General features: G+C 41.2%; 2 protein-coding genes, 1 long non-coding RNA gene and 1 pseudogene across 3 annotated transcripts in view; 1 reads left to right on the top strand and 3 right to left on the bottom strand.

Moving 5' to 3' along the window:
• LOC135091910 (glutamate receptor ionotropic, kainate 3-like) overlaps positions 1 to 60 on the top strand; it is a 4736-nt pseudogene extending 4676 nt beyond the window's left edge.
• The window catches only part of LOC135091741 (ribosome biogenesis protein WDR12 homolog), a 19356-nt gene extending 18325 nt beyond the window's left edge, over positions 1 to 1031 (bottom strand). The window contains exon 1 of the mRNA XM_063989670.1: positions 844 to 1031. The gene's annotated coding sequence lies outside the window, so the exon portion shown is untranslated. The remainder of the gene's footprint in view (positions 1 to 843) is intronic.
• A 2209-nt stretch (positions 1032 to 3240) lies between these two features.
• Positions 3241 to 7274, bottom strand: LOC135091740 (uncharacterized). Its single transcript, XR_010262619.1, has 3 exons — positions 7056 to 7274; positions 4260 to 4357; positions 3241 to 3807 (listed from the first exon to the last, which is right to left on the bottom strand). It is a non-coding gene; the product is annotated as an uncharacterized LOC135091740 (long non-coding RNA).
• A 1272-nt stretch (positions 7275 to 8546) lies between these two features.
• LOC135091738 (uncharacterized) overlaps positions 8547 to 20000 on the bottom strand; it is a 15351-nt gene continuing 3897 nt past the window's right edge. Inside the window, exons 2-5 of the mRNA XM_063989667.1 lie at positions 16282 to 16471; positions 15448 to 15630; positions 10497 to 10595; positions 8547 to 10050 (exon numbers count right to left, since the gene is read on the bottom strand). Coding sequence (XP_063845737.1) covers positions 9814 to 10050; positions 10497 to 10595; positions 15448 to 15630; positions 16282 to 16471 — 709 coding nt within the window. The 3' untranslated portion in view covers positions 8547 to 9813. The remainder of the gene's footprint in view (positions 10051 to 10496; positions 10596 to 15447; positions 15631 to 16281; positions 16472 to 20000) is intronic.

Here is a 20000-nt window from a genome sequence, read left to right as displayed (position 1 = left end):
CACACACATCTAATGAACCAAAAATGGAAAAAAAAATGAAGAGGAAGAGAAGGAAAAGAAGACGAAGAGGAGGAGGAGGAGAAGGAGGAGGAGGATGGAGAAGTAAGAATGCTAATAATAGAAGTTGTAGTAGTAGTAGTAGTAGTAGTAGTAGTAGTAATAGTAGTGATGATGATGATGATGATGACAATAATAATAATAATAATAATAATAATAATAATAATAATAATAATAATGAAATAAAGTATGCTAAACAAATTATCTTAATCTGTCGCTTTGAATTTAAACGAATAATTGGAAGAGGAGGAGTAGGAGGAGGAGGAGGAGGAGGAGGAGGAGGAAGATGAAAGAGAGCCGAGGAAGAAGAGGGTTATGAACGAGAAGAAGAAGAAGAAGAAGAAGAAGAAGAAGAAGAAGAAGGAGGAGGAGGAGGAGGAGGAGGAGGAGGAGGAGGAGGAAGAGTAGGAGGAGGAGGAGGAGGAGAAATAATAATGGCGGATATATAGAGAAAGCCTGCCTCCAGCTCAACTCATAACATTTTGAGAAGTTAGTTTTGGTGTTTAATTTTCTATTGTGGTTAATTCATGGGTATTTTGTCTTGGAGGGTAGGAATGTTAATAGGACTGTTAATAGGACCGTCATATAAATTAATTCCTAACGAGTAGAAAATACGTAGAATATAAACCTTAAAAAAAAAAAAAAAAAACTACGGAAAAAAGTTTGAAGAAAATGTCCTAAAACATAGACACTAATGTAACCTAACTCTCCTGCGTGACACAGTTATTATACGGAACAACACTATCAAACTTTGCCAGTTGGACAAGTGGTTGATGGGTAACTTACCTATATTGTTATCAGCCTCCATGGCTTTCGTGAGCAGCTGCCGGTCCTCGCAGGCACCTCCAGGCAAGCAGCAAGCCTGCAGCAGCACACAGAAGCAGCCATGGCGCGCATCACCGGCTTGTTCAGCGAAAATCCAAGTTAAATAAGGCAGCTGCACACAAGCATCCTTCAAACACCATCTCTCCTTCATTGACGTCTGCTCACCCTTCCCTCCTAGGGTGCCAGCAAGCACCACGGCACAAAATAATCTTTTCGCTTATGATAATATACACCAACTTATCTCACATTACATTATACTAATACAAAATAAAATACAATGAAGTATAAACATATAAAGCTAAATTATAATTGTAAATATCAAAGTATCCACATATCACTAATCGAAGCGCCAAATATGAACCCGTCCTGACGGTGCTTACACTGTACAATGTCTCATCTATTTTATGACCTTATGTGAAGTCATTAAGGAAGACCCATAGACACGATGCAGAGAACGTCGCTGACTGTGTTGTCCCAGGAGGGTTGGCTCACCTGAGAGATAAGGCGTCTTGCGGTGGAGAGTGGGAAGGGAAGCTGTGGTGTTACATCCGACACGGCCATCTTGGCCGTAATTCACCCTAATGTCTGAGTGTGACCACCTGGGACCTCACAGTAAATATCAGGGGAGGAGTCTTGGGCTCTGGGTCTTAGTCTAGGTCCTCCTAAAGGCTTGCGATCAGCTGGTGCATGATGGTACTGTACCATCAGCGCCAAGTTGCTGTAAATCTCCCACCCCACCTCTCTCTCTCTCTCTCTCAGGGCTTCAGGATGGTTTGATCAATAAAAAAAAATACAACTTACAAAACTTTTCAATCCATTTAATATGACAAATATTCTTTACACAGAATTGTTATATATATATATATATATATATATATATATATATATATATATATATATATATATATATATATATATATATATATATATATATATATATATATATATATATATATATCAACACACACACACACACATTAAACAAAAAGACTCATTCGTCAAAAAAAAAAAAAAAAAAAAAAAAAAAAAAAAAAAAAAAAATTATATATATATATATATATATATATATATATATATATATATATATATATATATATATATATATATATATATATATATATATATATATATATATATATGCAAAATGAATTATACAAAAAAATATAAATAAATTATAATAATAATGAAAAGGAATGAATGAATCACAACATAATTACAAAGGAATTAGTTCAGGCATGGCACTGGATGGTTAGAGTTACAAAAGAATTACTTAGAACAGAACCATACACTGGACATTGTAAGAATTACATCAAATGGAATAGATAGAAATTACACATGAAAATCTGAACACAAAGTGAAAACAGCAGCAATAAACACCACTGTAGAATGAATAATAATAAACAGATGCAATAAACACCATTGTAAAGTCAATAAAAAGATACATACACAGTGCTGGTCTCTCTCTCTCTCACACACACACACACACACACGAATAGTTTATCTCTTTTACTCTGACAAGGAAGTGACCAAAATGTTCTCTCAGGCATCAATGTACAGATAGAGGCAGAATAGACAGGCACCCTACAAAGCATCATCTCACTGTCACCCTCACACTCTTCACCTGGGCACTGATGAGGAAGGTGTCAGATAAATAGATATACTAATGACAAAAACTAAACTCATATAAGAAATACATAAAAAAAAAAAAAAAAAAAAAAAAAAAAAAAAAAAAAAAAAAAAAAAAAATGAAAACTGAAATATTTTTACAGTATAGGCAAGTTTATTTTCAGATAATCAAATTCCGACACATAATTTTGCATTTTCATCACCCAGGCTTCTACCGGGTTAGAGTTTTGTCAGTAGTACAGGCTGGAATGTGGAGGACAGCCAGGCGCTAATAAAAAGGCTGGAATGTATGGATATGGTACTGTTGGCACAAGACATTGGCTATAGTGTAACCTTCACCTCACGCTAAGCCACCAAGGACCACATGCTGAAACACTTCTGCCCACTCCTCCATTACTTTCAAAAGGCTTTAACTGAAGTGACACAGGTTTACATGGATGTTTTTAGAGCTTTGGTGACAGATTGGCAAGATTTCTATGTTACTAACAATAGAAACAGTCATAAGAACCCAGCTAATCATCTGTGGCCTTTGAAAATAGTCGTGGTGAGAGAGCAGAGTGTTTCAGAATACAGGCCTAAGCCTTGATCCCTGGAGGTGCTGGCAGAAATGGCATGGCTAGTTCTGGCATCACAGCACTATGCCAGGATCACTCTGCTATGGTAAGTGTGGTGCCAGTTGGCCCACACACTTACACAAACTGAAGGTCTGACTTTATTAGTATAGAACATAAGAAAATAAGGGAAGCTGCAAGAAGCCATTAGGCCAACATGTGGCAACCACCTACTGTACACATGGATATACGGATGACTAAAGATAACTGGAGATAGTGTGCAAAGGAAGATATGTGAAGGCTGAACATCAAGGAAGAGGCCATTTATCACTGGAGATGATGTGTAGAGGAAGACAAGGGAAGAATAAATAACTAGTAAATAGATTGTCTATCACTGCAAAAATTGGGAGAGTCTTATAAACTGTTTAAATGCATAAGGGAACATAAGGACAAACAAAATGACAATGATGATGACTTTGGTACATGAAAACTGCTAGCTTCCACAGCTTTGCTAAGTCTTGCTGTCGTCCTGTGCAGCAGTCATCTTGTACTCCAGCTTTGCCACCTCCTGCCGCACCTCACGCACGTCCTTCTCCACACGGGCCTCCAGGGCTTCCAGCATGGCCAGGAGCTGCATGGAGGATGTCTGCACCTCCCCCAAGCCTGTCTCCACTGCCTCCACCCGTGGCTCTAGTCGTTGCCCCTTCACCTGCTCCTCTGTTCCCATCGTTGCCTTGCCACTGTGAACCTGCAGACACAAGGTTTCATTAGTGTGTGTTCTCCTGCCAATGGGACACTTGTATTTCAGGTGTGGGCATGAACAAGTGGTGCAATGTATCTATTGCTCCTTCCTTCATAGCTGTGGTGTACTGGGCTCAAACAGGGAACAAGAATGGAGGTGATAATTATATTCTTGTGGATTAAATGTACATTGCAAATTTGCTAGTCAACAGAGGGAACAGGGAAAATATTTACTGTGCATGTGTGTCTGCCTGCCTGCTCCTGTATTTCTCCCTATCTATGACGAACTCTTTCAGGAGGAAGGTTTCAAGACACTTCTATAACTTTAGATAACCCTTTTGGCTCTACTTTTTATGGATTGGCACCTTCACTGGACCTTAATCTCTTTATACATGAAAGAAATCTTAACTCCAGCAAATCTACTAGCACCAGTACACAAAAAAGTGTCTAAGGACAGACCTGGGTTGGCTTAGCAGAGTGCTGTGTGTGTGGCCTCCAGACACTAAGCCTTCTGGGGGGGACACAAGATCACTGAAGTCCTCACGAATTATGGAAACCTAGAAAAGAGAATGGAAACTTTAGATGATGAGGAATTAGGTTTCCAAGCTTGCTTGGGATTAGGGAAGAAAATACAAAATACGGTGTATTGTATTAAAGTGTAATTTTTATCACTTGGGTAGACACTATAGCACACCGAGGCCACAACACCAACACAGAAATAAACCAACAAATAAAATCACACACAATTTCTACAAAAGCTGAGACAGGCACCACTATTCATTTCCTCTCCTATATGCATACTTACACCACTCCAACACCGCAGTTACTATTGGTACTACTACTACTAGTACTACGGCTTCGCTCCTCCTGCCACTACAACTAGTGATACTGACCATTTACACACAATTACAGCTGAAAACCAATTCTCTTCTCTTCAAACCTCACTGAATGGAGGGGCACTCAGCAGCATCCAGTTATTCACCCAGGGACGCTAACTTTTATTTCTGAGATTTTACTAATACTTATTTTTTAAAGTGCTTTCTAAAATTTATTTTTGTGGTGCTGATTCTGGCATTGTTTTGCCATTCTCTATCTTCTCCATTAATTACTTCCTCACTTTCATATTCTTATTATTTTTCAAAAGCTTTGAAAAAATATGCTGCTCTTATAAGGTGATGATTTTATTATAATTTTGTTATTTTTTGTTTATTTTAATAATGATTATTTCCGCATTTTTACTTTCTCTACCTCCTCCATTCCTCCTTATTTATTTTGTTTTCCTCTTCCTCCTATCTATTTGTGAATCTCTAGCACATGCCCTTCAGTGGATATACGCCAGGGCCTGCTGGATTCATATCTACTGAATGGTAATTATAACTGCAATACTCCGAAAGAGAGCTATGCCAGGCTACAGAGGCCATATGGCACTAGGTTTGTTTAGAATACAATGACAGTGAGGCTGTAGTTATACTTCATACCAAGTGAAGAGTATAGGTAAGGGATAAAAAGACATTAAGTTCAGTAGACCGAAACTAGAAAACATGGGGAGTCAATAAGGACATCAGAGAGATAAAGGAAAGGGAGTGTGAGAGAGAGGATGGGTGAGGAGAGGGAGAGTAATGAGGGCAGAAGAGGTGGTGGTGTGAGCCAATGCTGGGAATCTCATTCATTCACACACACACACACACACACACAACAACAACAACAACAACAACAACAACAGCAACAAGCAGGCAGGCAGGGTGACAGAAGCAGTGACAGGCCAGGTGGTGAGCTGCAGCAGGCTTGCTTGTCACCCAGCACACTCCTTACTCCCCCTCCACACACATCAATACACTCATTACACACACTCATCCACCATCCACCACTTATCTATGCATAAATCACCACAATAGTGTGCTCGTTACTTGTGAGGAAAAAAAAAAAAAAAACTATAAATTACGTTAAATATTGTGGAAGAGTCTGGGAGGATGAATGTCTCGGTCTGATGACGTCACGTCGGCTCATGACGTCACACGGTCCGTTATATACGTTCGTCTTTTCATTTTGAAAATCGAATTTTTAAATACTGCATCTAGACTGGATTCCTTTACATATTCTGACTTGTCATATACTTTAACAAATATATACCTGGAATATCAAAACATTTCAACCCCCAGTAATAATAAAGAAATTTAAAATTAAATATATGAAAAAGTGTTGGAACTTCAAAATTCATAAAAACAATAATCAAGCCTAGAAACCTGACTTAATATGAATGAAAAACACTTTAAAAAATCTGAACTATTTTTACAAACAATATAAAGTTTGTTACAAGCTGAAAAAAACAAATTTGACATTCATAAAACGTCGAAAAACCGACTTTTAACGGGGCAATAAATAATTCTAAAGGCCACATATTTACGTTAACAACACGATAAAACACTTTAAAAATCATAAGCATTTTTTAGAAGTAATAAAAACTTAATTACAAGCTTAAATAAAAAAAAGAGTTTGACAAGGTATGAAAAGTGCACCAGGAAACGACCCTTATATACGTACAAAACGCCTAAAAAATCAACATATTTGACAGTACAGAATAAAAAAAAAAAACTTCAAAAATAATAAAATAACTCTACACACCATAAAAAGTTATTTAGAGATCGAAATAAAACAGTTGGGAAAAATATAAAATAATTGGAATATCGACAGGTTCCAACACGGTTATCCATCATGGCGGCGGTCCCGGTAGAGAAAACAGCCGCTAGTCTGCCTTATTTATGCCTTCATCACACCAAAACTAGGCAATGGCGTTTATATCTGACCCACGGATATGAATGCATAGTCATGTGGCTCCATTTACTGACAATATTGGCTTATGATTAGTAAGAGATGTAGCGAATAATGGCGAATATATAGGAAAAGCTTGCTTCCATCTCAAGATAACATTTTGAGAAGTTAAATTTTGGTTTTTCTGTTGTGGTTAATTCGAGTGTATTTTGTCCTGGAGGTTAGAAACGTTAATAGGAGCGTGGAATATTGAGTCATATGAATGTATTCCTAACGAGAAGAAAATACGTAGAATGAGCCTTAAAAAAATAAGTAATTTGACGAAAATTTCCTAAAACACAGACACTAATGTAACCTAACCCTCCTGTTTCGAGTCATTATAAAGAGCAACACTATCAAAGTTACCGCCTATTACAAGATGGTGTCTGGAGAAAAAAAAAAAAAAAAAAAAAAGCCCGTTGGGCAAGTCGTGGGTGGGTCACTTACCTGTACTTTCAGCCTTCCTGGCCCTCCCAGGCACCTCCCCGCCAATGCCAATCCTGCACCAGCACATAGAAGCAGCCGTGACCCCCATCACCATCTTGTTAAGCGAAAATCCAGGTTAAATAAGGCAGCAGCGCACGAACGCCCTTCAAGCACTGTATCTCCTTGCATGACGTCTTCACACAACTCGCCTCCTCTCCTCTCCTCTGCCAACGAGCAGCACCGCACTACACACCCACCCACTAATCCACAAAATAATCTTTCCGCACCAACTTCTCTTATATTATATTTTACTAATAGAAAATAAAATACAATGAAGCATAAAAAGGCTAAAAAACTAAATTATGAGCCAATGTAATTGTAATTATGAAAGTATCCACATATCACTAATTTAAGCGCCAAATTTGAACTGTCCTGGCGGTGCTTACACCGTACAATGTCTTATCTACTGTATGACGTTATGTGAAGTCATTAAGGAAGACCCATAGACGCGATACGGAGGACGTCACTGATTGTGTTGTCCCAGGAGGGTTGGCTCACCTGAGAGATGAAGCGTCTTGCGGTAGAGAGAGGGAAAGGAAGCTGTGTGGTGTTTAGATCCGACAAGGCCATCTTGGCGTCAGTGTCAGCAATGTAATTCACCCTAATGTCTGAGTGTGACCACCTGGGACCTCACAGTAAATATCAGGAGAGAGCCTCGGCGTCTGGGTCTTGGTCTAAGTCCTCCTAAAGGCTTGTGATCAGCTGGTGCACGATAGTACTGTACCATTTGTCTCAGTGACTTATCCTCCCATCCCACTTTCTCTCTCTCTCTCTCTCTCTCTCTCTCTCTCTCTCTCTCAGGGCTTTATGATAGTTTGATGAATAAAAAAAATACAACTTACAACACTTTTCAATCCATTTAATATGACATATAAAAATATTCTTTACACAGAACTGTTAGATATATATATTTACAGCAATATACACACACACACACACACACACACACACACACACACTTCCATATTGAACAAACACATTAAGGAAAAATTCTTTAATATATATATATATATATATATATATATATATATATATATATATATATATATATATATATATATATATATATATATATATATATATATATATATATATATATATATATATATATATATATATATATGCATAATGTACTGTACACAGAAAAAAAAATATATATAATGAACAGGAATGAATGAATCACAACATAATTATAAAAAAATTAGTCCAGGCATGGCATTGCATGGTTGAAGTTACAACAGAATTACTTAGAACAGGACCATACACTGGATATTGTTGGAATTACATCAAATGGAATACAGAGATAGAAATTACACATGAAAATCTGAACACAAAGTGAAAACAGCTGCAATAAACACCACTGTAGAATGAATAACAATAAACAGAAGCAATAAACACCATTGTAAAGTCAATAAAAAACATACATATACAGTGCTGGTCATACACACACACACACACACACACACACACACACACACACACACACACACACATACACACACACACACACACACACACACACACACACACACACACACACACACACACACAGGTATAGTTTATCTCTTCTCCTCTGACTAGGATGTGACCAAAATGTTCTCTTAGGCATCAATGTACAGATAGAGGCACAATAGACAGGCACCCTGCAAGGCATCATCCCACTGTCACCCTCACACTCTTCACCTGTGCAATGATGAGGAAGGTGTCAGATGAATAGATAGCCTGGATATACTAATGACAAAAACTATACTCATATAAGAAATGCGTAAAAAAAAAAAAAATGAAAACTGAACTATTTTTACAGTACAGGCAAGAGTTAATTTTCAAATAAAGAAAATCTGACACACATAATTTTGCACTCAGGCTTCTACCGGGTTAGAGTTTTGTCAGTAGTACAGGCTGGAATGTGAAGGACAGCCAGGCGCTAATAAAAAGGCTGGAATGTATGGATATGGTACTGTTGGCACAAGACATTGGCTATAGTCTAACCTCCTCCACCTCATGCTAAGCCACCAAGGACCACATGCTGAAACACTTCTGCCCGCTCCTCCAATACTTTCAAAAGGCTTTAACTGAAGTGACACAAGTTTTCAATGATGTTTTTACAGCTGTAGTGACTGATTGACAAGATTTTTATGTTACTAACAATAGAAACAGTCATAAGAACCCAGCTAATCATCTCTGTGGCCTTTGAAAATAGTCATGGTGAGAGAGTAGAGTGTTTCAGAATACAGGCCTAAGACTTGATCCCTGGAGGTGCTGGCAGGAGTGGCTTGGCTTGTTCTGGCATCACAGCACTGTGCCAGGACCACTCTGCTATGGAAAGTGTGGTGCCAGTGCCCCACACACTTACACAAAAACTGTAGGTCTGAATTTGGTAGTTAAGAACAAGAAAATACGGAAAACTGCAAGAAGCCATTAGGCCTACATGTGGCAGCCCCCTGGCCTTCACATGGACCTGCGGATGACTAAACAAAATTGGAGATGGTGTGCAAAGGAAGACATGAGAAGGATGAACATCAAGGAAGAGGTTGTCTGTCACAGGAGGTGTGTAGAGGAAGACAAGGGAAAAATAAATAGCTGGTAAGAGATCGTCTATCACTGCAAAAAATTGGAGAGTCTTATAAACCATTTAAATGCATAAGGGAACATAGGGGACAAACAAAATGACAATGATGATGACTTTGGTACATGAAAACTGCTAACTTCCACAGCTTTGCTAAGTCTTGCTGTCGTCCTGTGCAGCAGTCATCTTGTACTCCAGCTTTGCCACCTCCTGCCGCACCTCACCCACGTCCTTCTCCACACGGGCCTCCAGGGCTTCCAGCATGGCCAGGAGCTGCATGGAGGATGCCTGCACCTCCCCCAAGCCTGTCTCCACTGCCTCCACCCGTGGCTCTAGTCGTTGCCCCTTCACCTTCTCCTCTGTTCCCATCGTTGCCTTGCCACTGTGAACCTGCAGACACAAGGTTTCATTAGTGTGTGTTCTCCTGCCAATGGGACACTTGTATTTCAGGTGTGGGCATGAACAAGTGGTGCAATGTATCTAATGCTCCTTCCTTCATAGCTGTGGTGTACTGGGCTCAAACAGGGAACAAGAATGGAGGTGATATATTCTTGTGGATTAAATGTACACTGGAAATTTGCTTGTCAACAGAAGGAACAGGGAAAATATTTACTGTGCATGTGTGCCTGCCTGCTCCTGTATTTCTCCCTATCTATGACTTGAACTCTTTCAGGAGAAAGGTGTCAAGACACTTCTCTAACTTCATATAACCCTTTTGGCTTTACTCTTTATGGACTGGCACCTTCACTGGCTCTTAATCTCCTTATACATAAAATAAATTTTGAACTCCAGCAAATTTACCAGCACCAGTACACAAAAAATGGCTAAGGACAGACCTGGGTTGGCTTAGCAGAGTGCTGTGTGTGGCCTCCAGACACTAAGCCTTCTGGGAGGGACACAAGAAGGTCACTGAAGTCTTCGTGAATGCTGGAAACCTGGAAAAGAGCATGGAAAGTTTAGATTATGAGGAATAAGAGAAGAAATACATACATGAGACTACTAAATAGGAACAACTTTTTATGGGTGTTTAGAAACTATATGTAATTCTTTTAACTAACTGAGTGGGTGAAACAGTAGATGGAGAAGGAAAATTGGTTACAGTTACAAATAATAATCAAACCACAGCAGGCTTGTAGGTCCCTGCATGGCTGTTTCAGTACTATACCAGTCTCTAATTGATAAAGAAGTAAGAGAAAAGATAAAAGAGGAGGAGGAGGAGGAGAGGAGGAAGAGGAAGGAGGTGCTATATAGTTGATCAATAAAGTGTGTGTGTGTGTGTGTGTGTGTGTGTGTGTGTGGGTGGGTGGATGGGTAGGTGGGTGAAATTTACACACACACACACACACACACACACACACACACGCATACAGCTGCAACATCTCTTCCACCCACCAAACCCTCCTCTTCCTTCTCCTCCTCTCCACATCTGCTACCTGCCCCTCTTCACTTTCCTCCATATATCATAACTCTTCTCCCTACCTCATCATTTCCTCTCCTTTTCCTCCTTTCATCCCTAAATTTCCTCTCCACCTATTATGATTCGTACATTTACTCTCTCTCTCTCTCTCTCTCTCTCTCTCTCTCTCTCTCTCTCTCTCTCTCTCACATCTGGTCACCGCGCTCTGATGTTAATGAGATAATTGGACTGGTCGTGTGTGTGTCTGTGTGTGTGTGTGTGTTGAACGATAACATACGTGCAGTAGCTTCACTTCACACTATCTTCCTCCAAATATCCTTAACGTTTAGTCAGAAACGCAATATAGATAAAAAATATATATATATCATCAGCATACTGGTCTTTGTATCACTTCAACAAACACACTAGCACAACATTGAAGTTTGAAGTCAAGTTACAGATTCACTTTTTTTTTTTTTTTTTTTTGAAGATTCTGATTATGACTCGAGTTTCATCCTGTAATAGAAGATTGTAACCCTTTTACCTTCTTCACCCTTCCCTCACCCTCCTACCGTGCAACATGTGGTCATCTCCCTCTCCCTTCTCCCCATCCCAAGCGCATAATCAACTCCTCCTTCCTCTCCCTCTCTTTGTCATATACTATTGAGTTCTAAGAAGGTACTCAGGTTAACGATACTAATCTGTCATGTGTGTGTGTGTGTGTGTGTTTTGTTATGAATCTGTTTTTTCTTACTATTTCTTGTGTTTGATTCGTAATGTGCCGTTTTTTTTCATTCCTCATTCTTTTTTTTTCTTCGTTACTTAATTTCATATATTTCCACTTGTTCTTCGTATTTTTATTCATTCGCTTCATTCCTCTTCATTTCCGCTCCCTCCTTTCCTTCATTATCTCTTGTGCACCATCCCTTTCCTCTTTCCACCTCCTCGATCTTCCTCTTCCTTCTTTTCCTTCATCATCTCTTTCGTGCACCATCGCGGCCTCTCCTCCCGCCTCCTGTCTTCCTCTTCCTCTCTGCTTCACCTGCCCCTCCCTCTTCATTAACGCGGCAGGAGGCAGGGGCGAGGATTTGCGTGTTACCCCGAAGCCTTGAGGTCTTAAGTTACGGGACGCTGTAAATGGTATCCTGTTGAAGCCTCACTGAGATGCTGCTGCTGCTGATGGTAGTGGTGGTGGTTGTGGTGGCCGCTTCTCAGATAATATGCCCCGTATTGACAAACACTCCTAGAAGCTTCTGTATAGCCCAGCTGGCATCATATCAGTAAATATCGAAGAGAAACGCTTTGCTTTCATCATGACTATTTTCAAAGCCCACATAAATGATTAGCCGTGTTCTCAAGACAGTTTATCATGTTAGTAATGAAATCTTGTTAATCTGTTACTAGTTCCATTAAAACATTCTTAAAAATCCGTAACTTCGACTTGAAAGTAGTGGTGTGGAGCAGAAACGTTTTTGAACACGTGTCTATATATCACATGTTAAAAATGAAGAGTGATTTGAGCAACTGAGGAGGAAATGCGCGTCTCTAAGGGACAGGCTACATATGTGTTCTTAATTTCTTGTCTAATCATCTTTGTTATATAATTTCTTACGACATTTCAGTATCGCTCGTCTTCATTGTTTTATATCTTGGGACACTTCAACACCCCTATCAGATGTCTAATTATTCCACTCTACTTCAGGACCAGTCATTATATCTCCCTTTGAAATCTCTTTATCAAGCCTGCACTGTTACACTAAGGACACTTCAACACCTCTATCAGATCCCCTCTCACTCTCCCGCTATATTTGAGAACCAGTTTCTTCATATCTCTTTTTGAAATCTCATTTTATGAAGCCTTTGTTAATATTTTTGTTTAGCTTATAAGGATCTTGTGTAATCAGCCTTGTTACATCCCTCGCAGCACTTCGACACCCCCATCATATCTCCTCTTATCTAAAAACCAGTTTCTTGTTCAAATTTAACTTTATGAAGCCTTTATTGATATTCTTGTTTTGTTTACACAGGTCTTGCTTACATCACCCTTGTTTCGACACTCCAGCACCTGTCAAGTGTTGTAGCTTATTTAAGAACCAGTTTCTTCGCATCTTTTGAAATCCACCTATATCAGCCTTTTATTAATATTTTTGTTTTGCTTATACGTATATCCAATTTGAGAACCAGTTTCTTCGCATCGCCTTCTAAAATCAAACTTTGTCAAGCCTAAACTGATACTTTTGACACCAGGCGGCGGACGAACAGCCAAGCAGATGATATTAAAGACGCGTGCTGTAAAAACAATACCTTTTCTCAAGTGTCCCTGCTATCCTTCCAAGCCCCGAATGTCCCTCACCTCTCACCATCTGTCCACTAATGCAACCCAGCACCACCTAAGACGCAAGACATCGGTCAAGGGACGCACAACACGCGGGACGATGCGGAGTGAAACGGGACGCAGCGCAGTGGCGAGAGGCAGACTTCGTTGGGCCAGGTGGCATGCGAGGCGGGCGATGTCCTATCCTGATTTTTACTTGGGTTTGTGTATCGGTGAATATATGGACGGTAGCCGGTGGAGAGAGAGAGAGAGAGAGAGAGAGAGAGAGAGAGAGAGAGAGAGAGAGAGAGAGAGAGAGAGAGAGAGAGAGAGAGAGAGAGAGAGAGAGAGAGAGAGAAAAGGAGACGATAGAGTAAAGAAACGCAGAGAAGCAGAAAAAAAAAAATAAGTGTTTGAAAAGGAGAAACGCCAAAGAGAGAGAGAGAGAGAGAGAGAGAGAGAGAGAGAGAGAGAGAGAGAGAGAGAGAGAGAGAGAGAGAGAGAGAGAGAGAGCATTGCAACAAAACTGTGAGGTCACGTCGCCCTACTGAAGGACAAGAGCAGGAAATGAGTGAGGTGATGCGAGAAGACTGTGAGGAAAACACACAGCAAGGAAAACAATAAATGAAAAGGGTCTGAGGGCGGCCCCGGGCGTCGTCACGGGGGCGCGGGCGTGGCGAGGCGAGGCGCGGGCGTGGGGTAAAGGTCAAAACAAGGCGGGAAAAACAAAACACGAAGAGAAAATAACGAGAGAAATGGGCGAGAGAAATTAAGGATAAACAGAAAGGAAGGAAAGGGAAGAGAAGTAAAAATATTTACTAAAGATGAAAGGAAAGTGAGAAAGGAACGGAGAGAGAAGGAAGAAGGGAGAGGAGGAGGACATCTGGACACCGGCGAAGGAACGGGCGGTGAAGGAGGCGGAGCTGGAGGAGGAGGACGACGAGGAGGAGGAAGTGGGGGAGGAACAGGAGGAGGAGGCAGGAGAGGAAGCGTGCAGCTGCAAACCGGTGAAGGAAGGAAGAAGGGAAGGAAGGAAGATAGGAAGGAGAAAGAGGGAGGGAGTGGGCAAGACAGATGGAGGGCAAAGAGAATCAAATGTTAAGATGAAACAGCTGGTCACTTGCAACAAAGCGCCCACCATCTGTCAGTCTGCTGCACGCGACCACCACCTCCTACTCTCTCTCTTTCTGTCACCTGCAACTGTTACCTCAACCCTGACAGAGAAAGGCAAAAAAAAAAAAAAAAAAAAAAAAAAAAAAACGATCTAGGAAGTCAGTAAAGGATTCCTGCGTCGTAGGAAACTAAAGCTGACTCATAAATGGTTTAATGCAGATTGTGAGTGAAAGGAAAGGTTTTTGATAATCTGAGAGTCTTGGCAAGAAGAAACGCAAACACAACCTGAAAGATCCTTGCGTTGTAGAAAACTTGGACTTATTCGTTGTGATTTGTTTTCCGTGTAGATTTCGAGTGAAGGGAGAAAGGTTTTTGATAATCTGAGAGTCTGCAAACAAACCGCTGGAGAAGTAACTCAAATATCCTTAAGTTGTAGAAAACTAGAGCACTTATTCGTAATCTTTTTGTTTTCCGCGGAGATTTTGAGTGAAAGGGAAAACATTTTTGATAACACAACCCACTCAAGAAATTACAAAAAGACCCTTGCGTTATAGAAAAAATGAACACCTATTCGTCATTTAATTTGCTACGTTCTGGCCGTCTGGACGGGGAAAGGTTTTCGATAATATGAGCCTTTGCAAGTCTTTCTTCACGCTGAGTTCGTCGTCTCCGCCTCGCCCGGCTTGACGCACCATTGAACACGCAGACGCTCGTTTCAGGATCAGTTACTCCACTTTTATTTGTGCAACAGGGATAGACGTGTGTGTGTGTGTGTGTGTGTGTGTGTGTGTGTGTGTGTGTGTGTGTGTGTGTGTGTGTGTGTGTGTGTGTGTGTGTGTGTGTGTGTGTGTGTGTTAGCCCAAAGATTAAAAGCAACATGAAAAGATACAACAGATACATACACATACCAACTCTGGACATTTAGAAAACAGCGAGGGACACACACCCAAGGAACGCCACTCACCTCCATCTCCAGCGTCGCGACCTTCCCAGCGGAGCGATGCGAGTCTTGCGTGAGCGAAGTGATCTCCTCCTGCAAGGCTGTCACTGTTGCTGCCGCCGCCTCCGCCTTGGACGTGACAGCTGCCAGGGACCCTCTCAGTGCCCCCAAGTCCCTGCTCACTACCAGCAGGCGAGACTCGACCTCCTGAAGGAGAAAATGTACGATTCATATCCTTTAGCGTTTCGGCGTTTTAATTTGTGGGAGTAAATGGTTTTTTATCTATATATTTATTTATGCAGGAGAAACTGGCCATGGGCTACAAAAACGTTAAAAATGCTCACTCAGGTGAAGTCCCGAAATTTATTAGAACGAAAAGGGTTTATACAAAGACAGGAAATAATCAGGACAGGGCAAGAAATACTGGGTTTAAGCTTGATAAAGTTAGATTTCAAGAGATAGGAGGGGATTCGATCTCAAAAGTGGTAGATGAATGGAATAGATTCAGTAATCATATTCTCAAACGTCTCGGCGTCTTGGCTTGTCTCGTGGAAGTAAATGGCTTTGCGCAAGGAAAGACAGGAAGTAATCAGGATAGCACAAGAAATAATGGGTTCAGGCTTGATAAAATTTCATAAAAACCGAGAGACAGGAAAAAATTGTTTCTCAGAGTGGTAGATTAATGGAACAGACTCAGTTGCTGGTAGTGTCAGCTCATTAGGGAGCTTTAAAAGAAGATTAGACTAATTTATGGAGGAGGATTAAAGGTGGAAACAGTTTCATAAACGTGTAGACCTGGCGGCTTCTTGCACCTCATGACCTTATGTTCTAATGAGACAGCACCATCCCGTTCCTCACCTGCTTGTCATGCATGGCTGTCGTCACGTTGAAGGCCTGCTGCAGGTCCACCACGGCGTCCTGCAGCCGCCTAACATTGTCCACCACCCAGGCTGCCGTCACCGCCTCCCGTTGCTGCTGTGTTTGGCTGTGCGCTAAGTTCTTTCTGCTCTCCGCCTCTCTCGACTCTTTCAGATGCTTAACTTCGGACCTACGGGAGGAGAACGAGTTAGAATGATGTGTGTGACTGCGCTAAATTCTTTCTACTCTCGCTCTCTCTCGACTCCTTCAGGTGCTTAACTTCAGACCTGTGGGAGGAGAATGATAAGTGTGGCTAAGTTTTATCTACTCTTCCCCTCTCTCGACGCCTTCAGACGCTTGACTTCAGACCTGCTGGGAGAGGAAGAGTTAGGTGAACACAAAGGAAGGACAAACATTGGGATATATTACTGGTCCTCACGTGTCTGTTTGCAATAAGCTGGTGATGTTATCTATCCGAGTTTGAGATAAGGAGAGTGAAGCAAAGTAACGTAATATAGAGAAAAACGGGAAGCTGGGAAGTGTGGATAGGGGGAAGAATAAGAGGAAAGGGAATTTTAGGGAGAAAGTCACTAGGGCTTAACTGATAGGGAAGGTTATGATCCTCACTATAGATCATATTCTGAAACACTTCTGGCCGCACCTCCACTACGTTCAAAGGGCTGTAGATGAAATTACACATGTTTTAAGAGTTTTTATGGTTCTAGTGACAGGTTAACAAGATTTCTGCGGTATTAACAGAAGAAACACCTGTGATAACCCTGCTGATCATCTCTGTGGCCTTTGAAAATAGTAATGGCGAGAGAAAAAAGCGTCTCAGAATACGGACCTATCTAATGAGCTGCCAACACACACACACACACACACACACAAACACACACCGGCAGTTCCCAAGGGAGAAGAAGCCCTTAATATTGCGGCATCCGTTGGTGGGCATCAGAAATAGTTGCCTGCCTCCCTCCTGCCCATCAGCCTCGTGTCACACCCCACGCCTAGGCCTAATTAGCCATTTAGGCCTGGGTTGTGTGTTACGCGCTTTTCTGCTTCAGTGAGTTTCCGTGGGAACGCTTGGTGACGTCACGGAGAGGAGAGGGAGGGAGGGTGAGTGGAGGGAGGGGATGGTGACGTGAAGGAGAGAGGGAGTGGAAGGGTGTGAGTCGAATATTTTAAGGATAGTGTTTTGAAATGTTGGAAGCTTCTAAAGGGTTCAAGTGAAAGTTATTGTGATTTTCAAGTGTGTTTTCGTGATTCTAATGATAGCTCAGCAAGGACTCGGCATCTTCAGCGGGCTATAGTGGAAGTTATTGAGACTTTCCTGGATGTGCTCGTGATGCTAGTGATAGTTTAACAAGGATTCTATATCTCTGCCAGTCTCTCGCTTAGACACAATTGCACCATGTCTGGCTTTCACTGCAACTTTTAAATATCTCTTAGCAAATTTTTTTTTTCCCTGCATTACTTAAGTTAACGTGTAACAGAAGACTTAGCGCATCATGTTTCGACCATATAAACATCTCTTAACTCATTATCTTCCCTACATTACAAAGTTTAACGTGTAACAGAAGACTTAGTGCATCATGTTTTCACCATATAAACTTCTCTCGACAAATTCTCTTCTCTGTTTTTACTCATGAAATACAAGTCTTAATGTTTTGACTATATAAGCCTCTATTAACTAACTTTCCTGTCTGCATTACTTAGACCCAAAATACAAGACTTATTTCAACGTGCTCTGGGGGTGACCGCACACAGTAGCGACGGGAAGCGGACGGCGAGGCGAAGCGAGGCGGCAGCTTTACACCAACTTAATGGCTGTAATCGCTCACTTGTGCAGGGTGGCAAAAACTATACGTGAAGGGCCGTGAACCAGAGACCAGTAGGGGGAGAGAGGTGCAGGAAGAGGCAGGGTAAGTGTGATGGTGGTTACAGCTCATTACAGCCACACAGTCACCCCTACACACCTGAAGCAACACAGGAAACACACCTACGCACTTTGAAGGTAACACTAGCGAGGACTCCCTCGCAATACAACATTACCAGCCTTTATCTTTCATGCACGTCTCTCACAGACTACAGAGACGTTTAGCAGAGTTCTCATTGGTGTTTTTCCGTCAAAGATGAAAAATCCCTAGTAAATCATCACTGGGATAATGAAAACGCTCTTGAGGAACCCCGGTAAGTTAAATGTAGTATTTTAAAAGTACAGAGTTCTGGAAACCATCGCTAGAATCGTGAAAATATCTTGAAAACAGCACCAATTTTTATCACAGCCTGTTACAGATGTAGAATCCTTGTTAAACCATCACTGGAATAATGAAAACGCACTTGAGAATCCCAACAAATTAATAAGAGTGACAAAGTTGCAGAATTCTTGTTAAACTACCAACAGCATCATGAAAACACCCTAAAAAAACCTTACAACTTCCACTAGACCTTAATAAAGATGTAGAAGCCTTGTTAAACCATCACTAGAATCAGGAAAAACGCCTTAGAAACCTCAGTAACTTCCACTAAACCCTGCCAGAAGTAAAGACAAGACGCTGAGACGAGCAATGCATCCGTCACCACAAACACAGAAGGCAGTCCCAGCTTTCGCTCCTCGCTCCCCATCTCGGCCATCTCTATTCCTCGCCACCAGGAAGTAGTGAATTTTGGACCATCAGGAGGGCGAGAGAGGGATGTGTTCGTGGGTGCTGAAGTCCTGGTCGACACACAGAGACTCCCGACCTTTCTGCACCACTCAAGGCACCGCCACCATTGCCCGGAAGACCTCAATTATGGCCACATCTCCGGAATAAGCCTCTGCAATCGTTACTGAGACTGGCGAGGGCGTTGCTAAGTCATTCCCTCAACACCTTTTCGCTTTGCCAATGAAGTGAGAGGTGGTGTGCTGCGCTTGAAGGATACAGGACATAATTATACACAAAGCCGTATTTCTGAGTCAGTTCATGTCTCTCGAAGTGGTTTCCTTGATACATTCTCGCTTCGGCAATGAACTGTGAGGTAGTGTTGTGTTATTCATGTTCCTTCCAGTCTTTAGGGTTTACAGGAAGCATTTCTTAATACATTCGCGTCTCCAAGTAATTTTCTCAATACGTTCCCGGTTTGGCAATGAACTGAGAGAGGAAGTGTTGTATTAGGAGTATACAAGACACGGTTATGAATAAACTCCTGTCTCTGAGTAATTTTCTCCATACATTTTCCTTCCGGCAATGAACAGCAAGGTGAAGCTTAGTGATACGCATGTACCTTCAAGTCTACGCCAGTGTTTTGAGTGCAGTTTGCTATACAGATACTATTATTATGAAGTTCTGTTTTCTAAGTCTTTTTTTTTATATCTTCTCGCTTCAGCATTGAACTACGCGTTATAAGATAGTATTAGTTGTGTATCTTCAAGTCTATATGAGTGTTTTTGAGTGCAGTTTGCCGTACAGGATACTATTATTAAGAAGTCCTGTTTCCAAGCCATTCTTTCGATGCCTTCTCGCTTCAGCAATGAACAGCGAGGTAAGAAAATATATTAGTATGGGTATATCTTGATGTTTGTATGAGTGTGTATAGTTTACGAGCAAAGATATATTTATACTTTACGTCGTGTCTTCAATACCCTCATTATCTTCAAGGTCAAGCAATGAACAGCGAGGTAAGAAAATATATTAGTATGGGTATATCTTGATGTTTGTATGAGTGTGTATAGTTTA

The sequence above is a fragment of the Scylla paramamosain genome, chromosome 38 (genome assembly GCF_035594125.1).
Source record: "Scylla paramamosain isolate STU-SP2022 chromosome 38, ASM3559412v1, whole genome shotgun sequence".
In the NCBI taxonomy this organism is placed as follows: Eukaryota; Metazoa; Arthropoda; class Malacostraca; order Decapoda; family Portunidae; genus Scylla; species Scylla paramamosain.
Note: the sequence above shows the minus strand (reverse complement) of the source record. Positions and strands in the feature narration are given on the sequence as shown.